General features: G+C 42.3%; 2 protein-coding genes across 4 annotated transcripts in view; both read right to left on the minus strand.

Moving 5' to 3' along the window:
* garem (GRB2 associated, regulator of MAPK1) overlaps positions 1 to 15672 on the minus strand; it is an 87228-nt gene that overhangs the window by 9160 nt on the left and 62396 nt on the right. The window lies entirely within an intron of this gene.
* The window catches only part of arhgap29a (Rho GTPase activating protein 29a), a 37801-nt gene that overhangs the window by 7296 nt on the left and 14833 nt on the right, over positions 1 to 15672 (minus strand). For 2 of the 3 annotated variants that reach the window (XM_069697973.1, XM_069697972.1), the window contains exons 3-15: positions 12613 to 12756; positions 9297 to 9393; positions 8575 to 8647; positions 8058 to 8118; positions 7568 to 7714; positions 6260 to 6324; positions 6034 to 6144; positions 5735 to 5815; positions 4345 to 4527; positions 3763 to 3900; positions 3437 to 3627; positions 630 to 799; positions 2 to 130 (exon numbers count right to left, since the gene is read on the minus strand). In XM_069697973.1, the coding sequence (XP_069554074.1) occupies positions 2 to 130; positions 630 to 799; positions 3437 to 3627; positions 3763 to 3900; positions 4345 to 4527; positions 5735 to 5815; positions 6034 to 6144; positions 6260 to 6324; positions 7568 to 7714; positions 8058 to 8118; positions 8575 to 8647; positions 9297 to 9393; positions 12613 to 12756 (1590 nt within the window). Of the gene's footprint in view, position 1; positions 131 to 629; positions 800 to 3436; positions 3628 to 3762; positions 3901 to 4344; positions 4528 to 5734; positions 5816 to 6033; positions 6145 to 6259; positions 6325 to 7567; positions 7715 to 8057; positions 8119 to 8574; positions 8648 to 9296; positions 9394 to 10377; positions 10716 to 12612; positions 12757 to 15672 lie in introns of those variants that run through there. The other variant, XM_069697974.1, reaches the window with a different exon arrangement.

Below are 15672 nucleotides of genomic sequence, written 5' to 3' on the forward strand. Positions count from 1 at the left end.
CCTGGGCTGGCGGTGGGTGAGTCCAAGGACCGGGACTCGCTGCTCCCTCCAGCGCTTTCTGAGTCGCTGCACATCCCTCCGCTCTGATTGGCCGAGGCCCAGGGACGAAACGGGCCCTGAATCCGAAGTGCTGGATAGAAACAAAGTACAACAGTGAAAGAGAGGAAAACACACATCAGTAACACGTGGCAAAAAGTTCATTACAAAATATACATAAAGTATCAATGTTACTTGAATCCTTGTTTCTAATTCATGTCTCTGATACTTAAAAAAAAAAAAATATTTATTTTATTCTTAAAATAGCCTTCCTTTTTCATAATTAATAATGGGTATTTATATAATCATAAAATAATAAATATGGTGCATACAACTGCAATCTATTCACCTACATGGGCTGAAACATTGAGCTTATTAAACACTAATGCACCAAAAAAGTCCAGAGCTGCTTTCCTACAGTTTGATCAACATGGGAAACTGGCAATGCAAAGGGTGAGATCTCTTTTCTACACAGACATTCACCCGGCCAGATCAGTAAACTGGGTAAATTATAGCTCATGAAACGAGACTGTAGACTGCTGTCGGTCAGTACACACTTAAAAAGCGTTCCTGTTAACCGTCACCCCGTGTACCTTGGATATCAGTGCTACCATTGGAGCGTCTTTCTGCAACCTTGGCGTGTTGGGCACTGATGGGACTGTCCACGTCATCGCCACCCAGGAGGTCAGAGGTCACAGACGCCTGAGAGAGGTTGCTGTGGGAGGAGTGGCTGCCACTTAGTGAGCGCTTGTTGAAAGGCATCCTGGGACAGATAATGAAAAAGGGAAAATGAGGACACTTGTTGATACTTAACTCGGAGTGCAGCAGAAGATAAGGAGCAACATGTATTATTGAAGGATAAAACACAAGACACAACTGGGTTGGATACAGTCCACATATTTATATATTCTTCTTCTTAAAATTCAAGGATAAAAGAGGCTTTACTGCAGGTTTTTCAGGCTGACATCACTGACAGTGCTGAGTAAAATTATAACCTTTTATATCCAATTATATACTTTGATTAAAAGCACATTGTTGGGTATATTGATGAAACCTTAGAAGACGGCCATGAACAATAAAATATTTTTTACGTTTAAGCGAAATATTACTTATCACAACAATTTATTTAAGTCCTTTTTATTAATATAGACCAAAAAGTTACATATTTTTCTCATTGGGCTTTACAACCTGTCCAATACACTGCAGCCTTTATCCTTAAAACCTAAATTCAGCTCAGAAAAAAAAATCCATCCAAAAAAAGTTTAAGCTGAAAAGCTGTAAGCAGCTCAAAAGGAGTACAACACGACATGTTCTCCTTTCTCCATTGTTTTCTGGCTACTTTAAAAACTGCTAGAAGTTGCACACACGTTATAGACATTGAAGGCCAGCAGTAAGACAGGCTAGGACCCGTTTCGCAACAGTAACACCTTTCTCGTCAGACAATTTTAAATGTGATCAGTGTCTCAAATTTCTCCTCTGTTGCAGCACCAAACACACAATTATGTTTGCAAATTCTATCAGTGCTGACAAGACCTCTGAATAACGGTGAGATCATGAGATCAGACCTTCAACGACAGCTGTTAATTAGAGCATAAAGAACTGACGGCTGCTGTACATCTACAAACGATGTCATCCATTGTTCCCCGAAGTGCCCTACTATATCTCACAACATACAAGTAGGTCAGTGGTCTATAGTTAACCTTTTGAGGACCATCGCTGTAGCTGCATGTGAGCGTGTGTGTGTGTGTGTGTGTGTGTGTGTGTGTGTGTGTGTGTGTGTGTGTGTGTGTGTGTGTGTGTGTGTGTGTGTGTGTGTGTGTGTGTGTGTGTGTGAGAATGTGTGTGTGTGTGTGTGTGTGTGTGTGTGTGTGTGTGTTGAAGTTTCATTTCCTCTCCCAAGCTGAACTCTTTTGATCAGCGAGATCAGAGTCAAGGGTGTGTGTGTGTGTGTGTGTGTGTAGAGGGAGGAGGGGTTAGAGGGGAGGTGGGGGGGGGACTAAGTGAGAACAAAGCACTCTCTTATTTCCATCTGTCTGGTGTGTGTGTGTGCGCGTGTGCGTGTGTGCGACCACAAACCTGCGTCAACAAGACTCTCTCAAAAGAGGAAACTTAACTATTTTTATTTTAAAGCCTTCACATGAACTGGGCACTAAAATTGGAGCTGAATGCAGAATAACCACTGTGTTTTTCACCTTCGTCAGACGTATGTGTGCGTGTGTGTTTAAAGGCTACTGAAAATGTTCAAAGAGTTCAAACTGATGGCAGAGCCCACCGCCCGAGCTCCTCTCTCCCGTGACCGCAGTGGTTTCCGCAGGAAGCCCAGACCAACCCGATTGTTTGAATTTTTTTCCCAAAACAAGCCCGCTCACTCCGTCACTGCACCTCTCACCAGTGAGGTCCACATTCTCAGAGTGTACAACAGTTACTCCATGACACGTCATTTAAAACCACATGCTCACCATAAATAAACATTTGTGTTCCCACAGTAGAGCCGGAAGATATATCGATATTATTTCATATCGTGATACGAGACCACAGATTGTGTATAAAAGTGGACGAAGCTTCTGGGTCTGACAAGTGAGGACAGCGTGAAGTGCCTTAAATTACAATACCACCAAGGGCCACTAGGGGCTGGCTGCAAAAAAAAAAAAATGTTTTTTGTTTTTTTGGGGGGACAGGGGGTAGTTTGACTGTGGTGCAGTCAGGTTTCCGCTATAGGTGGGCAGGTGTAGTGACCATCATTGCTTCCCAGCTCGTCCAAATATGGTCACTTCTGACTCCAAAATAACAAATTGACGACAATCAGAATTTGAACATGAGGCTTCAGAACGGCAGTTCATGGGCGACGTGTTGGTTTCCGCTGGTCTGAGACTGGATATCGTCTTAGAGTTTAGATATTGTAACACCATGATATGGCATAAGTGTTTTCTTTTCCTGTAAAGTGATGCCATTTAACAGACTGTTGTAACTGTTCTACTATGTCTTACACACTTAGTCATTATATGCACATTATTCCCATTAATCACATCTCATTATGTACATATTTTGTGAAAGCATCAATAGACATCCCTAGAATATCTCTGCAATATCGATGTACTTGGTTTTGAAAGCTTTGGACTGTATGCACTGACTGAAATGTGTTACGGAAAGCCACAACTTTGAAATATAACTCAGTTCCCCTGATAGCATCTGTCACAGTAAACACAAACAGTGGTAACTGAGAGGGCTGATCGAGTTCAGTTCAGGCTCACTACCTTAAAAAGAACGAGAGCAAAGAAAAGTGGATGACCTATAGACCTGTTGCTGGAAAAGAAAGGCTGTGATCAGATTAGGAAAACCACACCAGGAATCACGGGAGGCTTTAGAGATTGCCCTGTATCAGTGTCTTGGCGTGTCTTACCCTGTGTTCTGCATGACAGCCGAATCAAACGAGTGAGACTCCAGCCGAGGGCCGTCGCAGGGCAGACTCCTGACAAAGTCGATGTAGCGCTGGCCGGGCTCGTACAGCTTGGCGTTCTCACACAGAGTTTGGTGGTTGACGGGGAGAGACACGACCTGGGCCTGCTGGAGCTGGAACCAGTTGACGCTCACCTGAAATAAGAACCAATCAGCATCATCCTGTGCACTCTAGTAAGCGCTAGTAATCATTTAATGCCTCCTTATCAGTCCAGTGTAGTACGGTGCATTTTTCTACTCTTTAAATAAACATGTTTGATGAAAACGTACAGCCTTGAGCGTGAGGTCGGACTGGGAGACCAACTCTCGGATCTGAGTGATAATCTCACTCTTGGTGTTGGCCAGATCGACTCTCTTCACGCCGACATCCACCTGGCATGCTTTGCAGTGCTCCCTGGCCTCCTCCGCCTGCCAACAGGAGGAAGACAAACTATTTAAAACTCTAAAATCTCTGGTGGATCACATTCATGTGATGGATTTGACTCTGGATTGAGCAGGTTTAGTTTCAACATTATCTGATGAACCAAAGATGTTCAGAAACAGGAGCTAAAACAACCAGAGACTGATGATCTTTGAGATGACGGTGGCATTTTCTATTTTTCAAAAAAATGATGTTATTTGTCATCCTCCAGTGGAAAACAAGAGCTGATCACAAGAAATACAACAACTTTTAACAAATTAAAAATACAAATCTGTCCCATATTCTTATTTGTTTGCAGAAAAGATGTTACTGCGAAACAAAACCTTGTAAAAAAAAAAACAAAGCCGGATAAATCAAAAGATTAAAACCGAAAAACATTCACAACCATCAGAAAGGAGTCCGTAGGAATCTAAGAGGAGGAGGTGCTGTACCTTCTGGAGGGCGTCCTCCTCCAGCCTGCGCCTCTTCTCCAGCTGTTTGGCAGCTGCTGCTCCTCCTCCACCTCCAGTCTGCTCTTCCTCAAGGCGGCTGGTCGATACTTTGGCCTTCTCATACTCCTCCTGCCGCTGGGTCTGCAGCAGCCGAGCCTTCCTCAGAGCGCTGTCGGCTTCGTGCTGGAGATGAACACGTATGAAGTTCATTCACAGACAAATAATACACAATACATGAACATACAGTCAATGCAAACACATAAATATGTTTTTTAGGGTATTCAACATTATTTACACAGCATTGCATAAATGATTAATGTTCTGATAGCAAGTCTGGGAGCTTATATAGTGACACTGGATCTGTAAAAGTGCTCAAATAAGATCTGTGGTGACCACGATTGAGGTGATGATTGGTCATGCTTTTATTTATTTTTGTTTAGATTATTATAATTTCTCTTTTTAACTGTTTAAGTCAGAGTCAAGTCTTTGAATTATCTCAAAACTATTCCAAATTGCAGCTACTCGACTTTTAACTGGACGTAACAAGAGATCACATACCATGCCAATTAAGTTCTGCACTAATTTTAACAACGTTTAGGGCTCTGTAGTGGTCAAACACCCCATTACATAACCAATCTCCTCCTTCCTTACGCACCCAATCAGGCTCTAAAATCTGCTGATCAGAAATGACTGTCTTATCTTTCGAACCTCCTTTAAAACCCAACATGACCAAGCTTTTCGAACTGCGATAGCAACCTCTCAACTCCTGCCACATTTCTAAGAGACGGTTGAAAACGTTTCTATTCAGACAAGCTTTTGGTTATGGAAGTGCTCTATTTTATTTATTACCTTTCTATTGGATTATTTCTCCTCCTGTGTTCGGAGCTTGTTTGGTGTTGCTGTGATCTTAACTGTTCAGCCTTGCGCTGTTTGTTGGCATTTGGTGTTTTATTGATTTAGACTTTGTGATTTTATATCTGTACAAATCAACTTTACTTACTTAGATTTATGTTGAATAGCAATTAATTTACAAATGACTAATAACTATGTTCATTGTTAGCATTATTAGCCTAATAAATGATACTAGTTCTTTCACAGGTGGACCGGAAAGATTGTCCTGTCAAGCTGCATGACAAAACAAAGCATTCGTCTGTGTGTGTATATTAGAATTAAGCACTTCAAGAGCATTCTTGGACCGAGGCCGCAGGTCAGTGAATCTTTTCATTCGTTTTTCGTGTGTGTGTGTGTGTGTGTGTGTGTGTGTGTGTGTGTGTGTGTGTGTGTGTGTGTGTGTGTGTGTGTGTGTGTGTGTGTGTGTGTGTGTGTGTGTGTGTGTGTGTGTGTGTGTGTGGCCCTCTTCAAAGTGCAGCGTCCACAACTGTCAACCCACCATTTTCTTTTGCTCTCTCTGCCACTGCTCCTTGACCTCTTTTCGCAATTTGTCCAGCTCGTTCTTTCTGGCCAGGAGAGGCTGGATGGATACACACGCGCGCGCGCGCACACACACACACACACACACACACACACACACACACACACACACACACACACACACACACACACACACACACACACACACACACACACACACACACACACACACACACACACACAGAGTAAGACTGGTTGTTTTCATTATATTCAAATGTAACTCAAATCACCTTCAGAAATGTTGCTTTGATGAAATACCTGCATGAATTTGTTGCTTTGGAGGACGGCTGCGGTCTGAAGTACCAGCTGGCTGTATTCAGTGTCATTTTTGAAAGCCGTCATGTAGAGCTCACGGAAAGGCATGAACTCCTGGAACAAGGAGGACAAAGTTTTAAAGTCACACCTTTAACAGCTCCGAGTTGGCAGCAAAAATCAGAACAACAACATGATTTTAATACATCTAGCAGCTGCAGCATGTCCTCACCTGTTGACTTGCAAGCGTCTTGGCGGTCTCGGCCATTTTGGCGTAACTCTTTGCACACTCCATATCTGTAAATGGACGACGACAAAGTTTGAACATAAGAAAAGAAATGCACCAACATACACAGTTAGTGCAGCTCATACAAATAATTTAAAGTACCTTTCATTCAGTATTCACTTCAGTAATTGGATCTTAAGTATTTTCTGAATAAATCACACCCAGTCGTTGTGTAATAAGACTCATCGGTAAAAAGAGATCAGTAAATAAACCAAACTCCATGTGTTAAAACAAACGAGCTGATAATAAATGTACTGTACAGCTTGACTGAGTGCTCTGTGTCATTGGCCAGTAAAAGCATTCATTAACCAAGCTACCAAACAAAAGCTCTCTCACTCCAAACTCAACCTTGAGCCTGAATAAGACTTCATTGTCTCTAGTCCAGCTCAAACAACCAACTACATTTCTCAGGATAATTGGGCCAAAATGAATCCCAACATTTGAGCTCTGGCTGTGGATGAAAATAGTAATAAGTAATAGAAGGCATTTTTAGCCGTGTCGTGATGCCTGGAGCCATGTTTAACACCACCTGGACATATTAACTAATAAAAAGCAGGAAAAATGTCCTACTTCGAGTCAAAGTTTTGGACAGGAAGATAATAAGATCACATCATTGCCATAAGAAATGAAATGTGTTAAGTCTTGGTAAATTTATAAAATTTTCTAATGTTCAATTCATTTATAAATGCTTTTCTTGTCCAGTTCCGTGTTACAAATGTTCACACTTATTAATGAGTTTGTGATTTGCACTTTCTCGTGTGTTGTGAAGTGTTGCGTTTGTTGTATTAAAGGCCCATCGAGGGACAAGCACTGCAAATTACAATTACAATTGTGACATCATAACTAGCTTGGAAACAAACATGGAGCAAAATATAACCTGAGTTGTACATGTACAGTGAATTAACTTCTCAGTGAAACAAGAGTCATCTTGTATCAAGCAGTTAACCTGTTGATGAACAGTATATCTATGTTCAGAAATGATTCAATGACGGAGAAGATTAGATGTAATTTTAGGAAGAAAAAGCAACAGACAGCGTCCGGTATAAATTATTGTTCAAAGGAAAATATTTTTCATTGCTTTAAAACTGTCTGGAAGGAATGTATGACAAAAGTGCATGACATATCCATGAAAACAGCCTAACATGACTAGTCAGACTAAGAAAGAGTATGTAGTTCAACACATGGTAGAGCTTTGGACCGACAGGTGCCGTTTAGCTGCTGCCTCTTCATCAATCCACCAGTGTCCTTACTCACCCACACTGAGACGCTTTTCCACCCACGCCAGCAGCTCTTTGGTGTACTTGGACCAGGCCTTGGCGTAGAGCAGCGCCGACTCCACTCCGCTGTCCTGCCGCTGCAGCGTCCTGTCCACCTCCTCGGCCCGAGCCGGCGGAGACGGTCCTGTGACGACCACGAGAACCCCACGAGGAAGCTTGTTAACGGTGGCCTTAAACATGACGGCCGGCAACCAGCCGCACACATCTCACTACCGCTGCACGCCCTACATGTGTGCTTATCTGGCAACATCCGTGACTGTCAGTCAGCAGGAAAAGCCCACGCTGACCTCGGGTGATCGAGATATAGGCTAATACCATTTGAAGGTGAGTAGTGCTGACAGCAGACTGACTACATGCATTAATACGTGGTTAATGTGACTGGTCATCACCCCGGATAACCCACACAGACACAGCACAGAAAACAGCAGAATAGAGGACAGTAGCAGTGTGTTAGAGATCTGTCTTACCTGGCGGATCATCTTTCTCAGGACCGGATCCTCCAGATTCCACAGAGAGGTTCTCAAAAGACTGAAAAACAGACAAATGTATTAAAAAAAAAAAAATCACCTACAAGGGAGGGTGAACTTCCTACCCGAAGCTTGGCTAACATGCTTAAAATGAGGCTTATCAGAACCCTGACTTCCTCCATATAGCAGTTACACAACCTGCAGCGGGAAAACAACAATACATATAATCAATTCATCATGTGAGGAGGCCATGTCAGGAACATGCACTGAACTCTGCACTCTGCTTCATTTCTTTTACTTGACAATTCAGGGGCAGTAGGCTGCATCCTGCCAGGAGGATGATGAATGAACTATTGATTAATGCAAGTAGAAGAATAGTGGTCCATATGAAAACAATAATATCAGCCTTTCATTGATGGTACCTAGTACACTTCTGGAAGGTGATACATCTCTTGTGCTAAATTAATTAAAAGACCTATCAGATGGTGACGGAACATAAATACTGAACTTTTCTTACCCTGCTTCTCTTAGTCAGGGGGAGCCCCAACACTGATCCATTCTCTACATCTCCCATAAGGAAGTCAGACACTCTGGAAAAAAAATACACAATATGGATTGAGCAAAGGATGAAAGTTGTCATAGAAAACATGCAGAAATCTGTTTAAACTACTCAAATTATCTTTGCTGTTTGAGTACCCTACTAAAGTGCTTTAGGGCTGCATTTCCATGAAGCCGGGACACTCCAAAAAAAAACAGACTTTCTGATTTTCTGACTTTCTGAATCTGTTCAGTCCCCGTGGAGATGGTGATCCTCTTTTTGCCAGAGCCTTTTGGTCAGGGTACTGAGAGGAGTATAAACATACATGTTTTTGATGGTGGGAGGAAACCAACATAAACACGGGGAGAACATGAACAGAAAGTACCTGGAACAGCACACTGTGACAGTAGGTCACAGAAATATCTGTCTTTCTCAGGTTACTATCTAGTTCTGAATCTATTCTCCTTTTTGGTCCCTATTATTTATATAGGATATATATATATAGCTCTTTTTGCTGTGGATCATTAAAAATATGCTGTTTACATATTAACAAACCTACATTCATAATTTACTCAAAAAACTGACAGAGCAAACACACACACACAAATTAAATCTGATTAAAAATCACACTGTCAACTTATCTGCAATTTCATGCAGTAATAAAGATCTCAAAGTGAAATGAGTCATCGCATCATACTCACACATTGCCAAAGGTGAATGCCAATGTGTCGATAGCAGTGTAGATCTCTCCGAAAAGCTTCTGCTTGTTCTCGTCGTTCACCTCCTTAAAGTTCACTCCTGTTAAATCAGGATGAAGAAGGGTGGAGTCAAGTGTTGGTAGTAAATCTAACCCCCCGCAGACTGAAGATATCCTGTGTTTCAGGCATCAATCCCATTGCATGATTCATCATCCTGTGTATGATGTCGAGCCTGGAGTCAGTGAAAATCCCTTTCCGAGTCATGCTGTGCTCCTCAAAATGCCAGAGAGCTGTTCACTTCGTATCTTAAACGTGCAGACGTTATATATTTGAGAAGTCCCATCGGAGGAATCCAAAAACAACTGTTATGTTAAATCAGAGAAGATAAGCAAAGACTGCAAAGTGTGTATATTTGGCTGTAATCTGGTCGGGCAGTAGTTTCCTGCTGCAAGTCTAAACACAGCGATGACTGAGGACAGAACGGAGGGGGGGAAAAAAACAACAGCAGTGCAAATACGCCTGTAATCAGTCCTCACAATAAACTTCCTGTCCTGACCGAGCAGAGAGAAAATAAACCTGGAGAGAGATGCTCAAAAAACGAGACCAAACTGCCGGTAATAAATCAGTGATGTCACGGAGCACTCTGCTGCCTCCACGATTTCCTCAGTCTTTCCTTTCTATTCGAACAATGGAGATTTCTGGAGTTCAAAGACTCAGAGGAGACATTTTAATGGAAAACCGTCTTCATTTGATTTATTTTAGCCGAGCTCAAACAGCGGTTTTGTTTTCGAATTTCGTTTTTGTAACAGAAGCAGAAAATTATATTAAGATTAATCTCAGGTTGGGAAAAGTCAAAATTTTGTTGAACTTATCTTAAATAGTTTCTTAAATGTAAAGGAAGACCAGTTCTAACTGTCCCCACAGTTTTAGTTTTATATCTTCAGTTAGGCCTTCAGTATCTGTGAGCGTCCTCCTCCCATCGCCTACCAAACACGAATGCACTTCCTCGGTAGCTACTACTTACTGACTCAAGGTTTTTTTGGTTGTCAAAGAAGTACAAGTGGCAAAACTACCAAACACCTACCTCCAAATGAGCTTTTCTTCTCCTTTTACACAGAAATAAGCCTCATTGATCATGACGACTAAACATCTACTTGTGAATACTTGTGAAGTGCCAGTTTTCTGTCCCAACACCTTAAACATGGCATCGACGAAGCTACATGTCTTTAGGGGATCCAATAGTAGCTTCCTCTGCCCAGCAAAAAGGAAAAATTGACTGAGAAATAAATCCGGTACAACAGTTCTTCTCTTTGAAGCACAGGAAGTGTTGAGGTTCTGACAGAAGAGTGGGAAAAAACAGATTTTAACAGGATCCCATGTCCATGGGGTCCTGGAAGCCTCTTGTCAGCCCCAGAGCAGCTACTGTAGCCGCCACCATTCAAAGCACACACAACTCTTGTGCTGTTACATCTCCTCTTCTTGTGTCCAACCCCTACCCCCTACCTCCCCCCAACAGGACATCCTGAGGCTTGCTGGAATACAATGCCACAACTCGCTCAGGCCCCAACCCAGTGGTACAAATGTGGAAGTTACATCATCAGGAAAAAATGGTATTGTTTCACTGGAAAAGCACAACACTCTCGAAACACTCATCGGCAGCAAAGTCCTGCACAGCGTTTGGGGCATAAAGGAGCCGAATGTCCAATAGACGGGTAACATGAGGGTGTAGCGACACATGCGAGTCAATGTTAGGTATCACAGGACAGAGGTTCAGTTTTGTACGAAGAACTCGAGTAAGGGTCTACTTAATGGTGCGATGACGTAGGAATGCAAAACAAAATGCTATGTACAATAAAACAGTACAAGTTAAATCTTTTCACTATCTAAAATTAAAGTTAGGACACAACACAACCTCCAGGTCACATGACATAAATACAAGCCTGCTAAATTTAACATGTAAACTTTTGTGTGGCATCAACAGCTTTGAGACTTGGTCGTGAAAGTAATGGCACAAGTGGACAGCTGATCACACACTGCCATTGGTGGAGGGTCGACAACTGAGCAGTTCTGGCCACCTAGTGGCAGAAGGGATGTTATAGCACCACACAGTTAATACTAATTACAGTTACTGTCAATGCTAAAGCTGCTACGTTATTTACTATTCAGTAAAGGAACCTGTTCAGAGATATAACATCAGTACCCATTAATCAGTTGCTAATAATTAAACAGGTTTGAAAAACAGCTGAAAATTTCTATTTACATTCCTAACAATCCTTCCATTTATTAATGCTATGTCATTAAAAGCCTAAATAATAAAGCCTCTATACTCTTCAGTTGACAAATCTAAGCCATCCTTATTGAAAAAGCTCAAACTCTTTTAGTCTCTTGTGCATCAACATGTTTCACTGGCACTTAACTGGTCAAGTTACTGTGTGAAAGACAGGACTTGTGTGCATCTAATGATTGTTTATGGCACACACACACACACACACACACACACACACACACACACACACACACACACACACATGCACACGCCCAAAAGTGTGCGTACTCCTTCCAAATATATCAGCGAAGGTAAGCTGCATTCATAGGCTTTGTTCAACCTGTCATGTCGTAATTCCATATGAAGTGAACGCTTTTCAAAAAAAGCTATGCCCCTCTTTGCAATGCAAATTGAGACAAGGTATACTCCGGGGTGGGGGGGGGGATTCTTGTGTGGCGGCCAAGTTAAGAATTGACCTGCATGCCAGATCATAATCTCAAAGAATGAGAGGTTGAAAAGGATTCCTCGGTGTAGTTCCCTCTGGACGGGCAGACAAAGCACAAAGGACACCCGCTTCTCCCTGCATCTTCAAGTATCGAGTATCTGACTCCCAAATATTATTCTCTTACGCTCCCCGTACGGGGTTCGAAACAGACGCTGCTGCATTCTAAGCACTCGAGTGACTTCTGAAGAGCTTTGAAGCTAAAAGACCACTGGTCAGAAACGCTCCCCGCGAAGCTCTTCAGACTGGTTTAAAAGACAGTGTGAGACAGGACGTAGAAACACTGAACGTCCAGGAGAGAGGACTGTCAGAGGAGAGGGGAGGATTAGATAAGCAGAGACAGAAAACAGACCAAAGGAAGAGCGGAGGAGTAGCTGGTGTGTTGTACGGGAAAGTTATGTGTGCGTGTGTGTGTGTGTGTGTGTGTGTGTGTGTGTGTGTGTGTGTGTGTGTGTGTGTGTGTGTGTGTGTGTGTGTGTGTGTGTGTGTGTGTGTGTGTGTGTGTGTATAGACAGTGTGTGTTGGAGAGAGAGCTGGTCATCTCGGCTCACCTTTGACCGTGGCGATGACGGTTCCAGCCGTACTGAGGATGTCCACCGAGTTGAGGCTCTGGTGTTTGCTGATAATGGCTTTCAGGACTCGCAGCAGCTCACCGAGGCGCTCGTGGACCGCGTGATGGAGGCAGTCCTGGTGCTCTGGAACATGACGGAGACAGTTTTATTGTGGCGAATATTGTGTACTCAACTTTCCTCTGATGTAAAATCATTATCATTGTTATATTACATGCAGTCAGAATTGTGAAGCAGAGTACTCTCTTAGTTTTGTAACTAAACTATATTCATTGTACTGCTGGTTTCATAATATGTAGTTTTAATATGTAGTTTTATGTAGAGAAGCAGCCCAGTATCGCACCAAAGCAAGTAATCCTGCCGTCAGCCCACTAAATGATTAGCCAGACTTCAGGAAACACGACTTGCATTGACATATGTTGAGCATTTCTTTTCTAAATGTAGTTGCAGCACGCTCGTCGTATCCCGATTGGCTAAAGCTCCTCCAATTGTTTCAAAATGAAGCCGAGGTCTACACCCAGTGGGACTCAATAACTGCAAACAACTCCCTATGCAGCACCCAGAACCATATAATCAGTGAATTTACTAGAGGACACCATGTCAGTGTGACTTTTTACCTCGAGTAGGTGTGTAAAATACATGCATGTTTGACCAAGGTCGAAAAAAGGGACAAAGTTCGCTTGACGGACATTTGACAAAGTTCAAGAGTGACTAAGTCCGGGTAGAGTGGTTGAATGGATCAAACCAGGACTTTTAGAAGATCAGGGTTCATCTCTAAGAGAAAGTGATGTTGATTTATTTTAAGAAATATTTACCCAACCCTAACCAAGTAGTGTTTTCCTAAACCTAACCATATGGGTGGCTAAGCTAAGGCACATTACTTTTTGTGCCCAGGCGAGACAAAAACATGACACGGACATAATATCACAATATCATCGATGGACTAAAGACTGGATGACACTTATTGAGGGATGCTTCATGGTTTTGACTTTGGATATTATATATTTTTTAAGACAAGCCCTTATAGTAGATACCACTGCAAATTATACAATTCTAGAAATCATGGAGGCAAGACTTATACTTCAGCCACCATAACCCAACATAATAATAAAAAGGACTGCATCTATATTTAGAGCAACATATGGAAAAGGTTTTAGAAAGGCCAGTTTCTTTAAGAATGTTTTGGTATGAACCATCACATGCTGTTGAGATTTTGGAAACGCTTTTCACGATCAACCCTCAATCTACCATTTAACGTAATAGCACTGTAAAAGATGTCGTATTATACAGCTACTCCATTACTACCCATTACTTAACCTTTGACCAGTAAGATAGGAGCTCAGTATTGTTCCATGTTCCTCTGTTATGATGATGACATGCTATTTCAGAGGCTAGAAAATGACAGGTTGTCAAGGGCCTATGTAGTAGTATGTAGTATGAATTGTGTCAGCAGTCTGACATCCCAAAAATGGTAAAAATCCTGAGCAGACAGCTATCAAAATAAACACACATCGTCACAAGGATTACTACATGACATTCCACCTTGGTAGCTTTAAACTGCGGACATCGGGGCCACATGAATGACTACAGCCATTCACTGCGAGCAGTTCTGGTCAACCCAGCAGCTGTCAATGGCCTGTCCAGGCTGCTAGACCATAAAGCAAGGATGGCAGAGGTTTTGTACACTAACCTGACTTCTAAGTGCGTAAATAAACATGACCTGCAGTGGTCTTTCTGCAATTAGCGGCTATCTAGTCAGGTAATCAAAGAGAGTGTGGCATCTCAGGTATGCAGTTCTGTGTAAGAGCTGTGACTTTACCAACAGTGAGTCATCCCCACTTACATAGGGACAAAATGCACTTTGTTATCAAGCAACCTTGAAAATGTACTCTTGGCATACTTGAGGAATGAGGTCATGAATGGGAAAATGTAAATGCCTCTTTTTTTTTTACTACTTATTGGAAATGTACAAGGTTGTGTCACTAAGTTGTGACACAGCTAGCGTGGGTATTTTTCCCAGGGATGAATGGTACAAGAGGGAAATGGAGATGAAAGGGGAGACATATCTCTCCTCTCTCACACAAATACACATAATTGCCATTGTGACTCAGATATGTTCCGGTCCAAGGCTGTAATCACACTAACTACACAGTAGGGCCGCTGGGCAGTTTGTTTTCATTTCATGTTTTCTACGTAATGATCTTACAGGCTTAAATTACTTTTTTCCAAAAGCTGTTTTTTTGGTCAGTTCTCCTTACAATTTGTGTCTCCAAATAAAGATCAATTTAAAAGCACATAGACACACAGACACAGACACACAGACACACACACACACACACACACACACACACACACACACACACACACACACACACACACACACACACACACACACACAAAAACACATACAGAATGGACACATGCGGTCAAAGCCACATTTTGTGCTGACGATCACCCCCGGATTACCCTTCATGGAAAGGGGGATCAGAAAGACTTTAGCTGTCTCCCATTTTTTCTTTTATTCGTTAGCCCTCTTTTTCGGTGTGGGACAAATAGTGCCGCCAGTGGGGCTAATAATGTAGGCTCTTTGTGTGGCCACCGTGACAATGCTAGCTGAGGCCTGACCCGGAAATCCAGCCAAGTGACCAGTATGTGACGAGTTCACACCGACCAACAGGTCAGGTAAAATATGATGCGCAAAACTCACTGTTGTGTTCTCCATTTATGATTCAAGAAAGACACAGTTCATATTCCCGATAAGACTCTGGCAGTGAGACACAGCAGTCACAAGGTTCAAAAATGTAAATACATACCGCTGATTTATTGACAAGTTTATTGCAGCCAATCAGAACAATGGACCACTAAGCATACACATAAACCCTGGTTGACTGTGTAGGGCACAGTAACGCTTTGAAATAACATTGTAAAGTGGTCAAGAGGCCACCCACACACACACACACACACACACACACACACACACACACACACACACAGCTTAAAATCCATAGTAAAATGTGCAACCTGTTGCGAAAAGATTCAAGA

This window comes from Brachyistius frenatus, unplaced genomic scaffold (genome assembly GCF_029030835.1).
Source record: "Brachyistius frenatus isolate BFR_SWC_R1_liver_20210118 unplaced genomic scaffold, ASM2903083v1 Contig_25, whole genome shotgun sequence".
In the NCBI taxonomy this organism is placed as follows: Eukaryota; Metazoa; Chordata; class Actinopteri; family Embiotocidae; genus Brachyistius; species Brachyistius frenatus.